The sequence below is a fragment of the Bos mutus genome, chromosome 9 (assembly GCF_027580195.1).
Source record: "Bos mutus isolate GX-2022 chromosome 9, NWIPB_WYAK_1.1, whole genome shotgun sequence".
NCBI classification, from domain to species: domain Eukaryota; kingdom Metazoa; phylum Chordata; class Mammalia; order Artiodactyla; family Bovidae; genus Bos; species Bos mutus.
Window position 1 is genome coordinate 72,104,874 of NC_091625.1, and position 18,992 is coordinate 72,123,865.

General features: G+C 38.1%; 2 protein-coding genes across 4 annotated transcripts in view; one reads left to right on the top strand and one right to left on the bottom strand.

Moving 5' to 3' along the window:
- Positions 1-13,800, top strand: part of TBPL1 (TATA-box binding protein like 1) — a 38,869-nt gene extending 25,069 nt beyond the window's left edge. Inside the window, exons 2-7 of the mRNA XM_070376713.1 lie at positions 6,579-6,757; positions 8,215-8,297; positions 8,457-8,520; positions 10,041-10,144; positions 10,237-10,331; positions 13,434-13,800. Of these exons, the coding sequence (XP_070232814.1) occupies positions 6,623-6,757; positions 8,215-8,297; positions 8,457-8,520; positions 10,041-10,144; positions 10,237-10,331; positions 13,434-13,513 (561 nt within the window). The 5' untranslated portion in view covers positions 6,579-6,622 and the 3' untranslated portion in view covers positions 13,514-13,800. The remainder of the gene's footprint in view (positions 1-6,578; positions 6,758-8,214; positions 8,298-8,456; positions 8,521-10,040; positions 10,145-10,236; positions 10,332-13,433) is intronic.
- The window catches only part of SLC2A12 (solute carrier family 2 member 12), an 83,405-nt gene continuing 67,279 nt past the window's right edge, over positions 2,867-18,992 (bottom strand). The window contains exons 5-6 of one of the 3 annotated variants that reach the window (XM_070376711.1): positions 17,687-17,802; positions 2,867-3,527 (exon numbers count right to left, since the gene is read on the bottom strand). In XM_070376711.1, coding sequence (XP_070232812.1) covers positions 3,472-3,527; positions 17,687-17,802 — 172 coding nt within the window. In that variant the 3' untranslated portion in view covers positions 2,867-3,471. Of the gene's footprint in view, positions 3,528-10,338; positions 11,723-14,646; positions 17,803-18,992 lie in introns of those variants that run through there. The other 2 variants (XM_070376712.1, XM_005887744.2) reach the window with 2 other exon arrangements.

Below are 18,992 nucleotides of genomic sequence, written 5' to 3' on the forward strand. Positions count from 1 at the left end.
ACTCTCACATCCATACATGACCACAGGAAAAACCATAGCCTTGACTAGATGGACCTTTGTTGGCAAAGTAATGTCCCTGCTTTTGAATATGCTATCCAGGTTGGTCATAACTTTCCTTCCAAGGAGTAAGCGGCTTTTAATTTCATGGCTGCAGTCACCATCTGCAGTGATTTTGGAGCCCCAAAAAATAAAGTCTGACACTGTTTCCACTGTTTCCACATCTGTTTCCCAAGAAGTGATGGGACCGGATGCCATGATCTTCGTTTTCTGAAAGTTGAGCTTTAAGCCAACTTTTTCACTCTCCACTTTCACTTTCATCAAGAGGCTTTTGAGTTCCTCTTCACTTTCTGCCATAAGGGTGGTGTCACCTGCATATCTGAGATTATTGATATTTCTCCCAGCAATCTTGATTCCAGCTTATGTTTCTTCCAGTCCAATGTTCCTCATGATGTACTCTGCATAGAAGTTAAATAAGCAGGGTGACAATATACAGCCTTGACGTACTCCTTTTCCTATTTGGAACCAGTCTGTTGGTCCGTGTCCAGTTCTAACTGTTGCTTCCTGACCTGAATACAGATTTCTCAAGAGGCAGGTCAGGTGGTCTGGCATTCCCATCTCTTTCAGAATTTTCCACAGTTTATTGTGATCCACACAGTCAAAGGCTTTGGCATAGTCAATAAAGCAGAAATAGATGTTTTTTCTGGAACTCTCTTGCTTTTTCAATGATCCAGCGGATGTTGGCAATTTGATCTCTGGTTCCTCTGCCTTTTCTAAAACCAGCTTGAACATCAGGAAGTTCACAGTTCACATATTGCTGAAGCCTGGCTTGGAGAATTTTGAGCATTACTTTACTAGCGTGTGAGGTGAGTGCAATTGTGCAGTAGTTTGAGCATTCTTTGGCATTGCCTTTCTTTCGGATGGGAATGAAAACTGACCTTTTCCAGTCCTGTGGCCACTGCTGAGTTTTCCAAATTTGCTGGCATATTGAGTGCAGCATTTTCACAGCATCATCTTTCAGGATTTGAAACAGTTCAACTGGAATCCCGTCACCTCCACTAGCTTTGTTTGTAGTGATGCTTTCTAAGGCCCACTTGACTTAACATTCCAGGATGTCTGGCTCTAGGTGAGTGATCACAGCATCATGATTATCTGGGTCGTGAAGATCTTTTTTGTACAGTTCTGTGTATTCTTGCCACCTCTTCTTAATATCTTCTACTTCTGTTAGGTCCATACCATTTCTGTCCTTTATCGAGCCCATCTTTGCATGAAATGTTCCCTTGGTATCTCTAATTTTCTTGAAGAGATCTCTAGTCTTTCCTATTCTGTTGTTTTCCTCTATTTCTTTGCATTGATTGCTGAGGAATGCTTTCTTATCTCTTATTGCTATTCTTTGGAACTCTGCATTCAGATGCTTGTATCTTTCCTTTTCTCCTTTGCTTTTCGCTTCTCTTCTTTTCACAGCTATTTGTAAGGCCTCCCCAGAGAGCCATTTTGCTTTTTTGCATTTCTTTTCCATGGGGATGGTCTTGATCCCTGTCTGCTGTACAATATCACGAACCTCATCAGGCACTCTATCAGATCTAGGCCCTTAAATCTATTTCTCACTTCCACTGTATAATCATAAGGGATTTGATTTAGGTCATACCTGAATGGTCTAGTGGTTTTCCCTACTTTCTTCAATTTCAGTCTGAATTTGGCAATAAGGAGTTCATGGTCTGAGCCACAGTCAGCTCCTGGTCTTGTTTTTGTTGACTGTATAGAGCTTCTCCATCTTTGGCTGCAAAGAATATAATCAATCTGATATTGGTGTTGACCATCTGGTGATGTCCATGTGTAGAGTCTTCTCTTGTGTTGTTGGAAGAGAGTGTTTGCTATGACCAGTGCATTTTCTTGGCAAAACTCTATTAGTCTTTGCCCTTCTTCATTCCGTATTCCAAGGCCAAATTTGCTTGTTACTCCAGGTGTTTCTTAACTTCCTACTTTTGCATTCCAGTCCCCTATAATGAAAAGGACATCTTTTTTGGGTGTTAGTTCTAAAAGGTCTTGTAGGTCTTCATAGAACCGTTCAACTTCAGCTTGTTTAGCGTTACTAGTTGGGGCATAGACTTGGATTACTGTGATATTGAATGGTTTGCCTTGGAAATGAACAGAGATCATTCTGTCGTTTTTGAGATTGCATCCAAGTACTGCATTTCGGACTCTTTTGTTGACCATGATGGCTACTCCATTTCTTCTGAGGGATTCTTGCCCACAGTAGTAGATATAATGGTCATCTGAGTTAAATTCACCCATTCCAGTCCATTTTAGTTCGCTGATTCCTAGAATGTCAACATTCACTCTTGCCATCTCTTGTTTGACCACTTCCATTTTGCCCTGATTCATGGACCTGACATTCCAGGTTCCTATGCAATATTGCTCTTAATAGCATCAGACCTTGCTTCTATCACCAGTCACATCCACAGCTGGGTATTGTTTTTGGAATGGAATATTACTCAGCCATAAAAAAGAACACCGTTGAATCAGTTCCAATGAGGTGGATGAACCTAGAGCCTATTATACGGAATCAGAAAGAGAAAGATAAATATCGTATACTAATGCATATATACGGAATCTAGAAAGATGGTACCAAAGAATTTATTTTCAGGGCAGCAGTGGGGAAACAGACATAGAGAACTGACTTATGGACATGGGGAGAGGAGAGGAGAGGAGAGGGTGAGATGTATGGAGAGAGTAACATGGAAACTACATTATAATATGTAAAATAGATAGCCAATGGGAATTTGCTATATGTCTCAGGGAACTCAAACAGGAGCTCTATATCAACCTAGAGGGGTGGGGTGGGAGGGAGATGGGAGGGAGGTTCATGAGGAAGGGGACATACGTATACCTATGGCTGATTCATGTTGAGGTTTAACAGAAAACAACAAAATTCTGTAAAGCAGTTATCCTTCAATTAAAAACTAAGTTCAGTTCAGTTGCTCAGTCATGTTCAACTCTTTGCAACCCCATGGACTACAGCACACCAGGCTTCCCTGTCCATCACCAATTCCTGGAGCTTACTCAAACTCGTGTCCATCAAGTCAGTGATGCCATCCAACCATCTCATCCTCTGTCGTCCCCTTCTCCTCCTGCCTTCAGTCTTTCCCAGCATCAGGGTCTTTTCCAGTGTGTCAGTTCTTCACTTCAGGTGGCCAAAGTATTGGAGTTTCAGCTTCAACATCAGTCCTTCCAGTGAACACTCAGGACTGATCTCCTTTAGGATGGACTGGTTGGATCTCCTTGTAGTCCAAGGGACTCTCAACAGTCTTCTCCAACACCACAGTTTAAAAGCATCAGTTCTTCAGTGCTCAGCTTTCTTTATAGTCCAACTCTCACATCCATACATAACTACTGGAAAAACCATAGCTTTGACTTTATAGAGCTTTGTAGGCAAAGTGATGTCTCTGCTTTTTAATATGCTGTCTAAGTTTGTCATAGTTTTCTTCCAAGGAGCAAGCGTCTTTTAATTTCATGGCTGCAGTCACCATCTGCAGTGATTTAAATTAATTAATAAAGTTATGTGTATGTTTTAGGAATAATGTAAGCCTTCTGAACTAATTTTAGAGGTAATCAATTCATTCCTCTTTAATGCTGAGAGTTAAGTTTACTCAGGTAGAGTTTTTCACACATTGATAAATGATTTAGCTTCATTCAGAATTGGAAGGACTATGATAGGCTGTCAGATGCTCTGTAGAAATTGAGATTTGTCTCTCTCACTAGATTGCCATTTGAATTATCCTACTTAAAAGTGATATGAAGTGCTTAGCTGTAAGAAGTGAATCTTTTTAATACTCAGTACTACTCTTGTTTTACAAGATAGATAAACTGTTTGCAAATGCATCTCTTTTTTTAGTACTGCTTTAAAAATCTGGAGTTTTCATGTAGTATTCCTGCCTCTTTGTTTTCCTTAGTAATGACTTTCTCATATTTTACTCTTGATTTAAAACCTCTTAAATCAATGATATATCTTCTGAGACGTTTGCTAGGATGCTTATCTAAAATATGAATACTTCCTAACTTATCTATGCCCATGACTTTATTTTTAGATTTTAAGTTGCTAATGTATGGAAACTATCATCAAATTTTGATTAATTTCAAGGCTTCTTTGCATTCTCAAAGTTTGCATTCCCCCTTCTTTCTTGACTTATTTTTACCTTGTATGTTATCCTTGTAGTCTTTCCAGACAGTTCAGCAGTTAATACTCAGAGTAGGAGATCTGAATCATTTGTTTTAGCCTGTTTGATGTAAAAAGTCTGTGTGAGGTGGTAAATTCAACATAGTTCCTTAATATGTAATTTCTCTTTTAAGTCATGCTTTTTGTGGCCTCTTATCATGGGATGTGTATCAGTCAGGATTAGATTTGGCTGCATATAGCTAAAGTCCACCAGGAGGGCTTAAAATAGAAATTGATTTCCCCCACACATTCATAAAGTCTAGAATTAGAAAATGATGGGGGTGACAAGGAGTTTCACAGTATCAGGGTCACAGGCTCCTTCTCTTACTGTTCTTCTGTGCCCATCTCATGATCCCGAATGGCTTCTTGAACTCCAGCCCTCACATCCAGACTCCATCCAGCAAGAATGAAGAAGAGCAGAAAGGCAAAAGGGTCTTCTGGTTAATTCGGTCCCTCTGAGCAGGCTTCTCAAAAGTCATGAAGCCATAGTGTTTTACGTTTCTTTGACAGTGCAGCGCTTGTGTCCTCTTGGGGAATGTCTGTTGCCAGGGAGGCTAAAATGTATAGAATTTTTTTTTTCCTGCCACAATGTATCCAGCTAGACATCTGGGTTCTGTTCATTGTGAAGGAGGGGTGAAATGGGTGTTGGGGTGAGCAGTCAGGAGCTTCTGCCTCACAGTTATTTCAGAGTTCTAATAGGAAAGTAGCAAGTGGAGCAATATCTGGGTTATGATATAATCATGCAAAGTGACGGCTAAGAAACTTCTGCTCTACCTGTGGACTTGGACTTAAACTTTTACCCCTAATCACTGTTATTTTTTGTGTTACTATTTTCCAAGTATATGTGTTATGTGTTAAGTACTTTTCATACATTTTATGTAATTCCCATGGCACTATCTGTTAGGCACTGTCCATTTCATGGCATAGGTGAGAAAACCAAGACACAGATAGATGGTATAATTGGCCCGTGTCCTCCGAATAGTCAGTGGTGAGTCGAACGTTGAGTGTGCACTTAAAGATCGCCACTTATAACTGCTTCCGTCCTCTGTTTATTAATCTGTCCACCTATGTATCTATCCCTCAGATGCCACTGCCACCCCTGTCCCCGCCTCTTGTACCCAAGAATCATTTGAGGTTGCTCAAGCACAAAGAACAGAAAAACAAAAAGATAGGTAGACTGAACTAAATAGAAGAAAGAAAATAGAATGAAGTTGGGGTTCAAATGATACACAGAGTTCAATGCTGTAGGATCCTGCAGAGATGCTAAAAGTCTCCACCTGACTTCTCATTGTGTCCTACCAGAAACTAAAAGGCAGAAAAACAAGGTAGAATTTTTTTTTTAAATTTGGACTCTTGGCTTCATTTTTTAGTCATATAATAATTTGAATCCTTATAAAGAATACTAGTTCTTTTTCATATTGTGCTTCAAGGAATTATAAAGATAATTATAATAGCATTGTTACCATTTTCTGGTTTTTCTCTTTGTGGGATAGGTCAACTGAATTACCATTGTTTATTTTTTAAGATGTGGATACTCAAAGAGAAAATATTTTAGCCGGACTTAGATCGTGTACTTAGTAAAAACTAGGGCTCATTTTCGTTTGCTTTTGGAAATGATCCTGGCATTGTTTTGAAAAGATGTGCATTCTGTAAGGTTGGGATCTTGGTAAAAGTGGTATTGTGCTGAGCAGTTGTTTGTTAGAGATTCCCCGTACGTACACAGCCCGGTGAGCTGCTTCAGGACGAAAGGCCTTGCCTTATTTCTGTTTTTCTCCAGTCTCTTCAGTGTGTAGAGGTTTTCAGTAAGTGATTAATGAATGAATGACTAGTAAATGAAAAAAGTCTGTTAATGAGTGTTATTATTAACATTGCTGTGTCTTAAAACTTAAGAAAGTCAGTGGCCCTACCAGAATAGAGAAAAAGTAGGTCATTCTTTATATAGCCCTTTCAAGTTGTATGAGGTGGGTTTTAGTCCCATTAATGGTTGGACATTGGGACCGCATAGAGTCCAGCCCTTGAACATGGTGTGTTTGGAGAATCACCGTAGCCGTGACACACCTGGAAAGTGGTGCCTGTAAAGGCGAGTTGCAAGAGTTAAGTCTGGCAAGTTCCTGGCATGTAAAAGTTACTGATTGGTTTTAAGGAATAAAAGTTAGATTCAGGTTTTCAAAGACTTTCTATGACACGTTATCTTTTAGAAAGTGACCTTTTTCATGGGGAAAAGAAAGGACGTGATTTGAATAACATTTGAAAAATAAAAAATAGAGATCTACTTCTTGCATTTTAGTTTTCAATTCCTTGTGACGAAAATATTAACAGTAACAGAACATTTGAGTTCAATTATTTGTTTGTTTTTATTTCTCAGGATGTGATCTTCGTGGTGGGAAGCCAAGTTTTTAAACTACCCCAATGGATGCAGACAGTGATGTTGCACTGGACATTCTAATTACAAATGTAGTATGTGTTTTTAGAACAAGATGCCATTTGAACTTAAGGAAGATTGCTTTAGAGGGAGCAAACGTAATTTATAAGCGTGATGTTGGAGTAAGTATCTGATTTTTGTCATGTGTGCTACATAGCCTAATTGTATAGTGCTGTGAATGACATACTAAGTAAAGAATGAGGACAATATCTTATACATTTATTATAAAAATTAAGAATGGGTATGAAGGCCCTGCTGAAGCTCTAAAAATTACATGCCAGTATATCTTGGTAAATTTGCATTAGTTCTTCAGGCTAGAAATGAAGTACAGATGAATTCAATTAAAAATTTCAGTGAGTCACAATTAAAGATTTTCATGTTCATCAATAATGCCATCTTCACTTTTAAAAAGAAGTAAATAATCTGCTAAAAAGAGAGGGACAGGCTTAATGCTGCATTGAAATTTGAGCATGCCATATGGCAGACAAGTCATTATTCCTGGGAAGGTTTATGTCTTGAGTCGATGGACAAGCTGGTAGTGAAAGACAACTAAATGAAGAAAAAACTCTGTTTCTCAGCCACTTAGGTAAGAAATTTTATAATCTATTTTAGCTCAAATTTTATTTTGAGCCTGTGATAAATTGGGTCTCCCCAGGTTTACTAGCTTTGTAGTTTAATAATATATGACAGAGAAAGAGAGGAACTCAAAATGTCAAGAGTATTAAGAAGAAATGTCCAATTCCTTTTTTTGTTTCATATTCAGTAAAACATTTAACTCTTTTATATATTATGGCCATTTCTTAAATATTGCCATAAATGAAAAGTTGCCATGAAAATTTAAATTCACATGTTATCTTGGATCTTAGTCCCTGACCTATTTACACTCACACTATAGATAATTTAGTCCAAATCCATAGCTTTAAGTGCCTTTCATTTCTAAGGAATCTAAAATTACATCTCCAGCTCCAAACTTCCTCCTGCATTCAAGATTTGCACATCAGTCATGAATATGTAATAGGCATATCAGCTGTAAGACACAGAAGAAAGTAATAAGCACCATGAAGCAGAGAAAAGCAGGGTTAGAAGTCACAGAGGGGTGAAGGGATGGGTGTTTTGGTGAAATGGTCAGGGAAGGTCTCTGTAGAGATGACATCTGGTGAGAGACCTGAATGAAGTGAGAACACTGAAGGAAGAGAATACCAGAAGAAAGTAACAGCTATGCCAAGGTCCTAAGGCATGCACAATTTGGCATGTTCGAGAATCCATGAAAATTGCAAATTCCAGTTATGTGAGCAGAGTGAGAAGTTGGAATGTGTATTTGTAGTACATTGATTTCAAGTATATAGTGAGAGATATATACAGGCCTTGAATTTTTTTATTAATTAAATGTCCTTTTGACTTAATATGTTCTTTATGTTCAGTGTGGTTCTTGATTTCAGAGTGGGTGGTTTGGAGAACAGTTATTTCAGTCTTGGGTAAGCTTGAAGTAGTATTTAAACGTAAAATGGCCACACAGAGTAGAACCATGTGTGGAAATTAACCAAGCTGTTGGGTTTTTGGTTTTCTTTTCTTTTTGCAGAAAGTATTAATGAAGCTTAGAAAGCCTAGAATTACAGCTACAATTTGGTCCTCAGGAAAAATTATTTGCACTGGAGCAACAAGGTAAATGTTACTTGGGTTTTTACTTTTTAATTTGCCCCTCATGGGAAAGATATTTTTCCAGACTTGAAAACAAAATCACATGTACAGTGTGTTGTGTTCCTCAGTGTACAATTTGTTTCCTGTGTAACTGATAATCTTTTTCTTTCTTTCAAACCATAGTGAAGAAGAAGCTAAATTTGGTGCCAGACGTTTAGCCCGTAGTCTCCAGAAACTAGGATTTCAGGTAATGTTTTCAAAAGCTATCCAAGCTGCAGATATCCAAAAATTTATTTCTGTAAATTTTATATATATATATATATATCTTATTTAATGATTTGAAGAAGTCCCCTCTTATGATTGACCTTTTTTTAAGTTGTGTAATTCTGTCCTTCAGCTCAAAACTGTAGTGGCAGACTTTGCCCACGTGGATGTTTGTGTGGGATCCTGGCTTTTTCACAAATTGCTTTCCCAAAGAGACGTGTTTCCTTATACATTAACTGCTTTACAACTCCTTACATTTTTCACTTCTCTCTCTCTCTCTCTCTCTCATTCACACTCTCACACACACATTGCACACACACAATCTGTGTTTGATCATCACAAGAATGCTGTGTCAGGATGATGAGCGAGAGCCACAGGACCCTGTTGACATGTACACACTGCTTAGCAGGCTCTCAGCCTTGTAAGGTGACCATCTCTAGCAGGTCAGCCTTATAAAATATAATTTCTGGAGGCATAACTTTGAATAAAGTGAATATGTATCCTGGACTCGCTGGGTCACTTAGAAATGATGAGTAAGTAAAAGCAAAAGAGATGGGCCTAGGCAGTTTGGGATTTGGGTGGGAGGGGATGGGGGTCAAGTTTCTCTCTGATGACTGCAGTCTCCCCTGAGGTGGAAGGTGCTAAGCAGGCCCCGAGGTGCTGGGGGGTGTGGGGGTGTTGGTGCTGGCCAAGAGTACAGTAGAGAGCCGAGACTGATGGCAGGGCCACTGGGCACGTCTCTTGACTTTCTCTCACTGCTTTGTGGCTGTGCTGAGTTAGAGGATAGTTAGTTCATCCAGATTTGCGGTTTTACTAGGAACAGTTGAAAGGATAACAGGGTAAAACCATTAAAACATTGGCAGAAGTGGCTAAAGTTATTAATATTGAGAGGACATTATTTTCAGCCTTGGAGCCTCTTTTACATTAGAGATGTTGCGAGAAATCCCAGTGAGTTAAAGACATAGTTTTGTCACTCTGTTCCTCATTCTGTCCCCCGAAAAGAGCAAACATCTAACTAAATTTGCAGAAACGTGATTCTACCTTACTGTGTATAAGAAAAATTCTGGCCTTTGGAGCTCAGTGTCCACTGCTTTTTGAGTTTGAAATGACAGCTTTTCCATTTTGACTCTTTTTGGAGGAATCTGCTTTAATGTTTCCTCACCGTTCTCCCTCTTACACCGGTAGATTAAATATCCCGTTTAAAGTACAGTCTTAAAATAAGATTCAGAAGACCCAGATGTACTATTTTATTCATGCAGTTATCTCAGGCTTTGTTTATTTTTTAATAAAGTTTTTGAGCTCCCCGCCTCCCCGCTTTAATTACAGCATTAAGGAGTCTCTGGTAACTTCAAATATTAAACCATACTTGAAATGTTTCTATTTATCTTGTTTGCTCTTATTTTTAAGGATTAAAATTTAAGATTTAAAATTAAGATTGCCATGATGAGTAAGGTTTTTTTGTTTGTTTCAAAATAATTCATTGGTTTTACTTCTCTCCTAAAGGTAATATTTACAGATTTTAAGGTTGTTAACGTTTTGGCAGTGTGTAACATGCCGTTTGAAATCCGTTTGCCAGAATTCACAAAGAACAATAGACCTCATGCCAGGTAGGTCTTCAAAGAATCAACGTAACTTACCAAATTTGAAATTACTTGTCAGTCTATAAATATTTATATGAATTTTGGCTCTTTTGGTATAGTTACGAACCTGAGCTTCATCCTGCTGTGTGCTATCGGATAAAATCGCTAAGAGCTACATTACAGATTTTTTCAACAGGAAGTATCACAGTAACAGGTATTTTATTTTATTGAAACCAAGCTTGTCAATTATGGATTGAATGAGATAAGGAGGTGTTCATACCAAAATAGAGATAAAGTGTGCTTTTTCCCTCTGCCCTCCTCAGAGAGCCAGTCTCCTCATTTTTAACACAGTTGTTGTTGTTCAGCTACTACGTCATGTCTGACTCTTTGCAACCCCATGGACTACAGCGTGCCAGGCTCCCTGTTCTTCACCGTTTCCCAGAGTTAGCGCAAACTCATGTCCATTGAGTCAGTGATGCCGTCCAACCATCTCATCCTCTGTTGCCCCCTTCTTCTCCTGCCTTCACTCTTTTCCAGCATCAGAGTCTTTTCCAATGAGTCGGCTCTTCACATCAGGTGGCCAATGTATTGGAGCTTCAGCTTCTGCATCAGTCCTTCCGATGAATATTCATGATTAATTTCATTTAGGATTGACTGGTTTGATCTCCTTGCTGTCCAGGGGACTCTCAAGAGTCTTCTCCAGCACCACAGTTCAAAAGCATCAATTCTTCAGCACTCAGCCTTCCATATGATCCAACTCTCACATCTGTACAGGACTATTGGAAAAACCATAGCTTTGACTCTACAGACCTTTGTTGGCAAACACAGTAGATGAGTTTAACCTGCTTTTATATACTACTTTGAAATCTTATGTATACAGTTTTATGTCTGTCGTCTTTATCTTCTTCATTACCTTAGTAGATTCATCTGTATTGTTCCACATAGTTGTGGATCAGTCATTCTTATTGCTGTTTAGTACCCAGTGTGTGAATCTGTTGTTCCATGGACATTTGGGTTTTCAGTTTGGAATTAAGAATATTCTAGTATGTGTTTTTATACATTGTTTTTAAGTTTATGATGTGTTGCATTTAAAATACTCAAGAGAAGCCTATTTTATGAACTTCATAGAGGTTTTACATGAGCAGAATATTCAAATATAATTGGTATCTATTTGTAATGTGTATTTTGTTATATCTTTCAAGTCTTTTTAATTATTTGGAAGAGGTGATTTCAAAAGAGTAGGCATAGATGTCAAAGGGTAGCATTTAGCATGCAGGGTGATTTTTTTTAAATGGTATTGTGGTTATAAATTGTTCATGGCACCCCACTCCAGTACTCTTGCCTGGAAAATCCCATGGATGGGGGAGCCTGGAGGGCTGCAGTCTATGGGGTCGCTGGGGGTCGGACACAACTGATCAACTTCACTTTCACTTTTCACTTTCATGCATTGGAGAAGGAAATGGCAACCCACTCCAGTGTTCTTGCCTGGAGAATCCCAGGGACGGGGGAGCCTGGTGGGCTGCCGTCTATGGGGTCGCACAGAGTCGGACATGACTGAAGTAACTTAGCAGCAGCAGCAGACAGTACTTTGGAGTCAGGTCCAACCTTTGGGAAAATTAAGGAAAATTTCTTTAGGTCCTTGAATTTTCTTTTTATTTCATTAATCCTTAAAAGGAAAATATACCTATAAACCTTCAATAGAAAGGCTTTAGTTTTTATTCATCCTTGGGTTTTCACATCTTCCTTGGAGACTTTTAAAGGCTCTTGCCAGGATCATGGGGAACAAGTCTCTTTCTTTCCTTCTTTGGGTTTGTACACTTTGGAGCTCAGATTTCACAGAGGTTCTAAAATATATAAAGTCCTTGCTAAGTATAGACTTGGGCTTCCCTGGTGGCTTAGTGGTAAAGAATCTGCCTGTCAAGCAGGAGACTCGGTTTGATCCCTGGGTTGGGAAGATTCCCTGGAGAAGGACATAGCAACCCACTCCAGTATTCTTACCTGGGAAATCCCATGCACTGAAGAGCCTGGTGGGCTATAGTCCATGGGGTTGCAAAAAAGTCAGACACGACTTAGTGACAAAACAACAAGAAGTATGGAATAAAATAATGCTTATGTAAAATATGTATATTAAGTTAATAGATAATTAACACAATGGCAAACTGAAGACCATTGACCTGGTTACCTATTATGCATTATATATTAACATCTGGAATACCCTCTGATCTGTTGGTTCAGTGGACACATTCTGAGTGGTCCCGACAGGCAGAGGTCTAGTCTCTGGAGGGACTGAGGTGAGTCAGGAAAGGGTTCCCAGTGGATGCATATGTACATTTTTAGGATCTTTCAAAAAGTAAGTGTAAATGTTAGTGGGGGGAAATACATGTGTTTATTCAAAATAGATTTTATGAAACTATTTTTCACTTTCTTTTCTATATATATTTTTACCTATTTAGATGAAAGCTTACTTATTTTAAAGTTATTCTTAGCATTGTATGGATTAATAAATATATTACATCACCCATCCCCTGGTGCTTTTTTGTTTTTAATTGGCAGTTATTGTTCAGTCACTAAGTCATGTCTGACTCTTTGGGACCCCATGAACTGTATCCTGCCAAATTCCTCTGTCCATGGGATTTCCCAGCCAAGAATACTGAAGTGGGTTGCCATTTCCTTCTCAGGGGATCTTCCCAATTCAAGAATCAAACTAGCATCTCCTGCATTGGCTCTTTTCCACTGAGCCACCAGGGATGTAAGCTGTAAGGGTGAATGACCAGATTAGTAATAAAGATGTGAATACCAGATAGTGGTAAATCTGTGGGGATGTTCAGACTGTGCAGTTTATAACAGCCCTCTGGTTTCCCAACTCTGGTAGCAGCTTTGTTTACTTCTGCTGGGTTCCTTGATACTCCTGTGATGAGCTTTAGTCGTAGCCTAACCAGAAGCTAGGCTACAGTGACCAAAAGGATAATATTATTAATAGTTGTCTAGTTCCGTTTGTTTTCCCTTCCTTTAATGAGCATATTTTAGCAATTCGTATTTGTTCTGTGACTTTGTATGTGTGTGTGTTTAATATACTTTATTTTCACAATGGTGCCCAAACCAAGATGAATAACATCATTTTATGTTTGATTCCCTTTAATTGTTCGTAAAAAGTTGTATTTCTTGGTTCTTACTATGTGTACAGTTATATAAGTGTAGATTTTTAAAAGAACAACCTGATATTCTAAAGTACTCAGTTCTTTGTACTTCTGGGAAATCAGCTTTTCCTAGTTTTCTTCTGCCTCTTCTCACCTCTTCCTCCATTGTGTTGTTGCAGGACCCAATGTAAAGGCTGTTGCTACTGCTGTGGAACAGATTTACCCATTTGTGTTTGAAAGCAGGAAAGAGATTTTATAATTCACCACTTAATTGGTTAGAATCCTTAACTGAGCACCTTTTAAAACCTGCTGCACATTGGACTCAAAAGGAAAACCGGACCAACAGTAACTGAGGAAATAGACTCTTTTATTCTTTCACGGCTACAGTGTAAGCTCCAGGCCCTTTGGATTTTATTTCAAACCTTGCTGTAATATAAAAAGGAAGTTTACAAGACATGACATTGCTGCTTTTACAAAAGGACATTTCTATTTATTTTCGCAGTAATTTTCATGTCCCCGTGAGCAGAGCTGTCACCGTGTGCACTACCGCAGATCGTTTTGTTGTTGTCATTATTTTTTTCCAGTTTGAGCTAATGTGTTTTATTTGTGAATAGTCTTTTACATTTTTGTATGCTGAATATGGGCACCAAAGAACCTGTAAAAGTTACCTTTTTCAATTGAATGTGCACAAATAAAAGTTTGGAAAAGATCTCTCTTCATATCCATTCTATAACTTTTATTCCCCATTTTTCTATTTTAACAAAAATTGTATTCATAATTCTTTTTTTTAATCTATGCAAGCTTAGACTTTTGCTAAAGTGTGTCAGCTTCGTTTTGAAGTGTATTTTGTAAATATGCCATATGTGTATAGTATCTTTTAATGCTCTGTTACCAAATATCAAATAGGAATTTTTTTTTTCTTGAAGATTAGAAATGAAAACCTGTATATAAATTGTAGGGAACCAGAGTAGAACTTTATAGATTAAGCATAATGTTTTATGTTGCTAATTTAACATGGTAGAAAATGTTAACCATCTTTTAAAAGTTGCAGAGTTGTAGTTTTAAAAAAAGAAACCTCTTATTACCTACAAGGTAAATACAAGAAAAGCTGTGGTGGGCTGTACCTCATGTGTACCTGTGTTATTCTGGAAAGACTCAACTCTGGTTATAGGAAAAGAATAATCTGAGGTTGATACTCAAGGCTGTATATTAGGAGTCTTGTCAGAAGTTGAAACGTGCTGTTTTAACAAGAAGTGCCCCAGTGTGACTATATTAATACTGCAGTTCAACTTGAACTTGAAAGCCATTTTGCAAGATAAGTCTTTCCCCTTGCTGTGTCTTATTGAATGAAGCTAAAGAGTGACTATTCAATACATGGGATTGCACCTTTAAAGTTAACAGGAAATACGCATTTGTGAACCAGTGACTCTGGCTCACCCATGAGCCCGGGAATGGTAATAACAGTATCAAGCTGTAGTGGTGCTCGACCAATTGAGTATTAACTAAGAATGATTTTACCTAGAAATAAAACTAAGTGGAGAATCATATTAGTTCTCAGTTAACATTAACAGAGATAATAATACAACATAGTCTTCCACTAAAACCTTGAATTTCCAAAATGTTTTGGAACCTTTGTGAAAAATTGGAACACTTTAACCTCTATATTCTAGTACATTTTCCCGACCATGTTCTAAAATCTTGAAAACTGTACTGAACAATGCATATTATTTTATGTTTATCTTTGTCTTCTCAATACCTTCCCCTGCCCTTCCTCTGACTCTTCATAAGTTGGAGGCAAGGGCTAACTTTTATATTTTCTCTCTTGGCAGAGACTTAATTGTGATTTTCAGACTTCTTTCTCACTTTTTACGTTTGTGTTTAGGTAGCCTCATAAAATATATACAGAATAAAATTCAATGAAAATGATAGGTTCTGGGCAGACTGTTTGAAAAATTTGAGTTTTCACTTAAACTTAATTAACAGTAATTAAGTGATCTCCTGTTCTGCAGTGTTCACAGAAAAAGAAAAAGAGAAGGAGGGCTGGAGGGGAACATGATGATATAGCCAAGATGCAGATCCAAATGCTCTAAGATTTTTCAGTATTGGAGTGACTTGAAAACTAGGTAGATCAGTAGCTCATCAAAACGCCTTCTCAGAAAAGTGGAAGAAAGACAATCCGACTGGTCTGGTTTCAGGGCTGCTGCTCGCGTGTCGCCTGGCAAAGTGCCATGGGTGTGACCCACTAGACTTAAAGCTGGTAAGAAATGAGTGTGTCTGATGTCTTCTGGCTTTTCACAAGTGCTGTACATTTTTTTTATAAATAAAAACTGTAAATATATACATAAAAAGTGTAAGTATTCCCCCTTTTTTATTTTTGAAAGTGAAAATGCTGTAGTTGGGGTTGTATTGGGTAAAAATTAGCTTGAAAATAGAATTGTTTCATTACAGATTCTGAATAATAAAAGAAAAATAGAATGTTTAAGATACTGAAGTTGAAATCACTTAATGATAAACCTACTAAGTTTATAAACAGTTTCCTGCCCATTGATAATGCATGGCTAAGCCATGAAATAGCTAATGGATACAGTGTTTGAACTTGCACAGTTTAACAGTTTTGTTAGTATCTTACAATCTGTGATGCTTGGCAAAGAAAAAAACATCATACTGATTAATTACCTGTCTTGACCTTTTTTACTGTCAGCATATAATTCCACTGAAGGTTCTTAATAAATTTCTTCAATCGATTACCTCTACAGAACATACTTTCCCTTCTTCCAGAACAAATGAACAATGCATGCTCTAACTTGCGTGCGAAATGTACTGTGCAGAATGGAGGTTGCAGATCTTTCTTCATAAGTTCCCCTGCCAATTTTAATGTAGATAGTGTTTTTCAGCACCAGGGCTTTTAGTCATTCTCCTGAGTTTCTGATAATACAGTTTTACTGTTGCTTACAGAGGCTGAAGTCTGACCATTTCATTATAAAGGGCTGCAGTAGATCTTACTTCCTTATATCAAACTGGGACAGTTTGTTACGGGCCAATACAAAAATTTCAGGCTAATTGAAAAGGGCTTTTGACTCTGAGGATTCTCTTTTCTTCAGGGTAATCATATTTTTGTATTCTTTTTCAACTTAGGTTGTTCAATATATTTTGTGTGTGTTTCCCATAGCTTAAGTCATTTAATGGATTATTGCATAAATGGTTTGAGATTTTTTATTGTAGATTTTCTAGTGTACCAAAATGTGTTGGTAAAATGCCTCCCCACATCTTAAAATTCAACTGGTGCAGTACAGAAAAGAGCAGTCCATTACTGTGTGGGTGAAAACCCAAGTTTTTGGTACAGTCAGTGATCTGTTTCATCATAGAAAAGAACATAGTGAGGGAATTGTCCCAATGTCCAGATGTCATTTATTATGTCTCAAGCATCTGAAAGTCAGCATCAATTATAGCCCATAGGCTGTAACTTGAGGTAGTGATATTCCTGAGGCGTGTGAAGAACTGCAGGAAACTATGGATCTAAGTTATCATGAAAGCCTTACAAAGAGAGACGTGTGCAAGCTTAACTTAGTAACTCAAACCTAATTACTTACAGATTTGGATAAATAACCTAATGACCTGACTCCTTTTCTCATGTTTACTAACAACTACTACTAAATAAATATGATCCCACGATTTTGAAAGTATCCTTTCTACTCATATATTTTTTAATGGATAGAAAAATGCTTATCTTTCTCAACTATTGCAGAGTTGTTTCTTTTTTAATACTTGGTAATACTAACATCAAATTCATAAAAGAGTATTTTGAATTACATTGTAGTTCATGATTCATAAAATAAGATGGATAATCCTTATAGTTGTTGAACTATAATTAGAGATGATCACTGAAGTCCTAACCAGGACCCCATCCTAACCTAGAACATGTGTGCAATTGTCTGTATTGTGTCTTGGTTCTTTTTTACACAAGACCTAGTGTGGGGAGTGTCTTGGTAGGCAAAGAACTGCAAGCTTATGTTCGGACAACTTATGTGTCTGAATAATAAAGCCGCAACAGGCCTCTGTGCATAACAAAGCTTAAGATAAAAGTTGCTCTCATCACTAGTTCATCATCTTTCAAAGGCTCCTCTGTGAAGAAGGTGGAAAATACTGAACCAGCTGGTATTATTTTTATCCTGGTGTCCTGCTCAGAGTAAGAAAGAGACCACTTGGGACCTTGTTCCTCAAATACCTTTCATGGCTCCTTTGGGGGGTGGGGTAATGAGTAAAGACTATAATTTCAGGGTATCCTTTGTAAACTAGCTCTATGACACTGAAAAGAAAACACAGGCGTGGCTAACACATATTGATAGGAAGACACCGTAAGTACTCTCTGTATCAACACTTGAGTTTTGAGGCCATTAGACCTCTGAAGAAAGCTGCCTTGGCTGTCCCTTACCCCTTAGCTTTTTAGACTCCAAGAACTGCTCTTGGGGTTTTCTTTTTTGAAGCTGTTTTGGCACTAATTCCTCCCGGTGATGACTCATAAAACAAATGTTGTTTTTCACATAGTTCCTGAAAGAGAAAGAGGCACTAATGAAAATGTCATTCTTAATTTACAGTATTTGAGGGGAAAAAATGTGCAGGCTATCATTTTTTAAAATCACCCTGGGGCTTTAATGTTTTAGCTGTGCAAAAAAGACCAATGTTTATTGCAAAGTTTCCATGTGTCACGAAATTCTGGGCACCACAGACCTTTGATCGATCTCATGCAAAGGGTAAGGTGGGGTGTCTTCTCAGAACAACCATGGCATTCCTGTCTGCAAGGAAGGATTCCAAGGGTAGTCTTACGTAGAATGAGTGGAGATTACAACCAAGATCCTCTTATTTTTTCCCCCCTTTTCTCAGACTGGTTACCAATATGCCTATATTTGTGTCTACACATTCTGCTTTCTGCATTATTCTCTTGCTCCTGCTTTAACAAATTCATTTCTACAAGATTATTTCCATCAGCATAGAAACATGCTCCAATATTTTATGTTTACTTTTAAAAAGACCACCTTTGAACCTTTCTCTCCCCTTAAATATACTGTCCTATGGTTTATCCAGTTCGTTGAGTGGCTACAACATTCCAGGTGTTCTGTGGTTGGAGTAGATAAAGACCTTGCTTTCAAGGATCTTACATCTTAACAAAGGAGACAAGCACATAAGCATATGATTTCAGCTAGTAAGAGTGTAATGAGAAAAGTAAACCAAGAAAGGGGAAAAGAATGACTTAGTGGGGATGTGGAGGACTCTGTCATACTGCTGGCATCTCCAAAGATGAGGTGACGTTTGGTCAGAAACTGGAGAGAAGTTAGGGAGGAAACCATGTGAAGGACTGCAGCTAAGGACCATGTTACGGACAGTCCAGCATGGCTAGAACATGGCGAGTATGTGAATGACAGGTGAGGCCGGAGGGGTAGGTAGCAGCCATAATTAAGAAGCATGAATTTTATTTGAAATGTAGTAGGATTTTGAGCTGAAGAACGACATATTTTTAAAAGATCCATCTAGCTGCTGTATGGAGGATGGACTGCAGAAGGTAGAAGTTGAAAGAGGACTAGTTTGGAGGTTAGTCCAGATAAAAGATGGTGGCTTGGAGTTAGAATAGTACTGGTAGAAAGTGTATATTCGCATGTTCACAGCTAACAAGACTGACAGTGTAAGGAACATTACACTGTTCCTTACACTTAGGATGAGTCCTAAGCCTGTGGCCTCAGAGG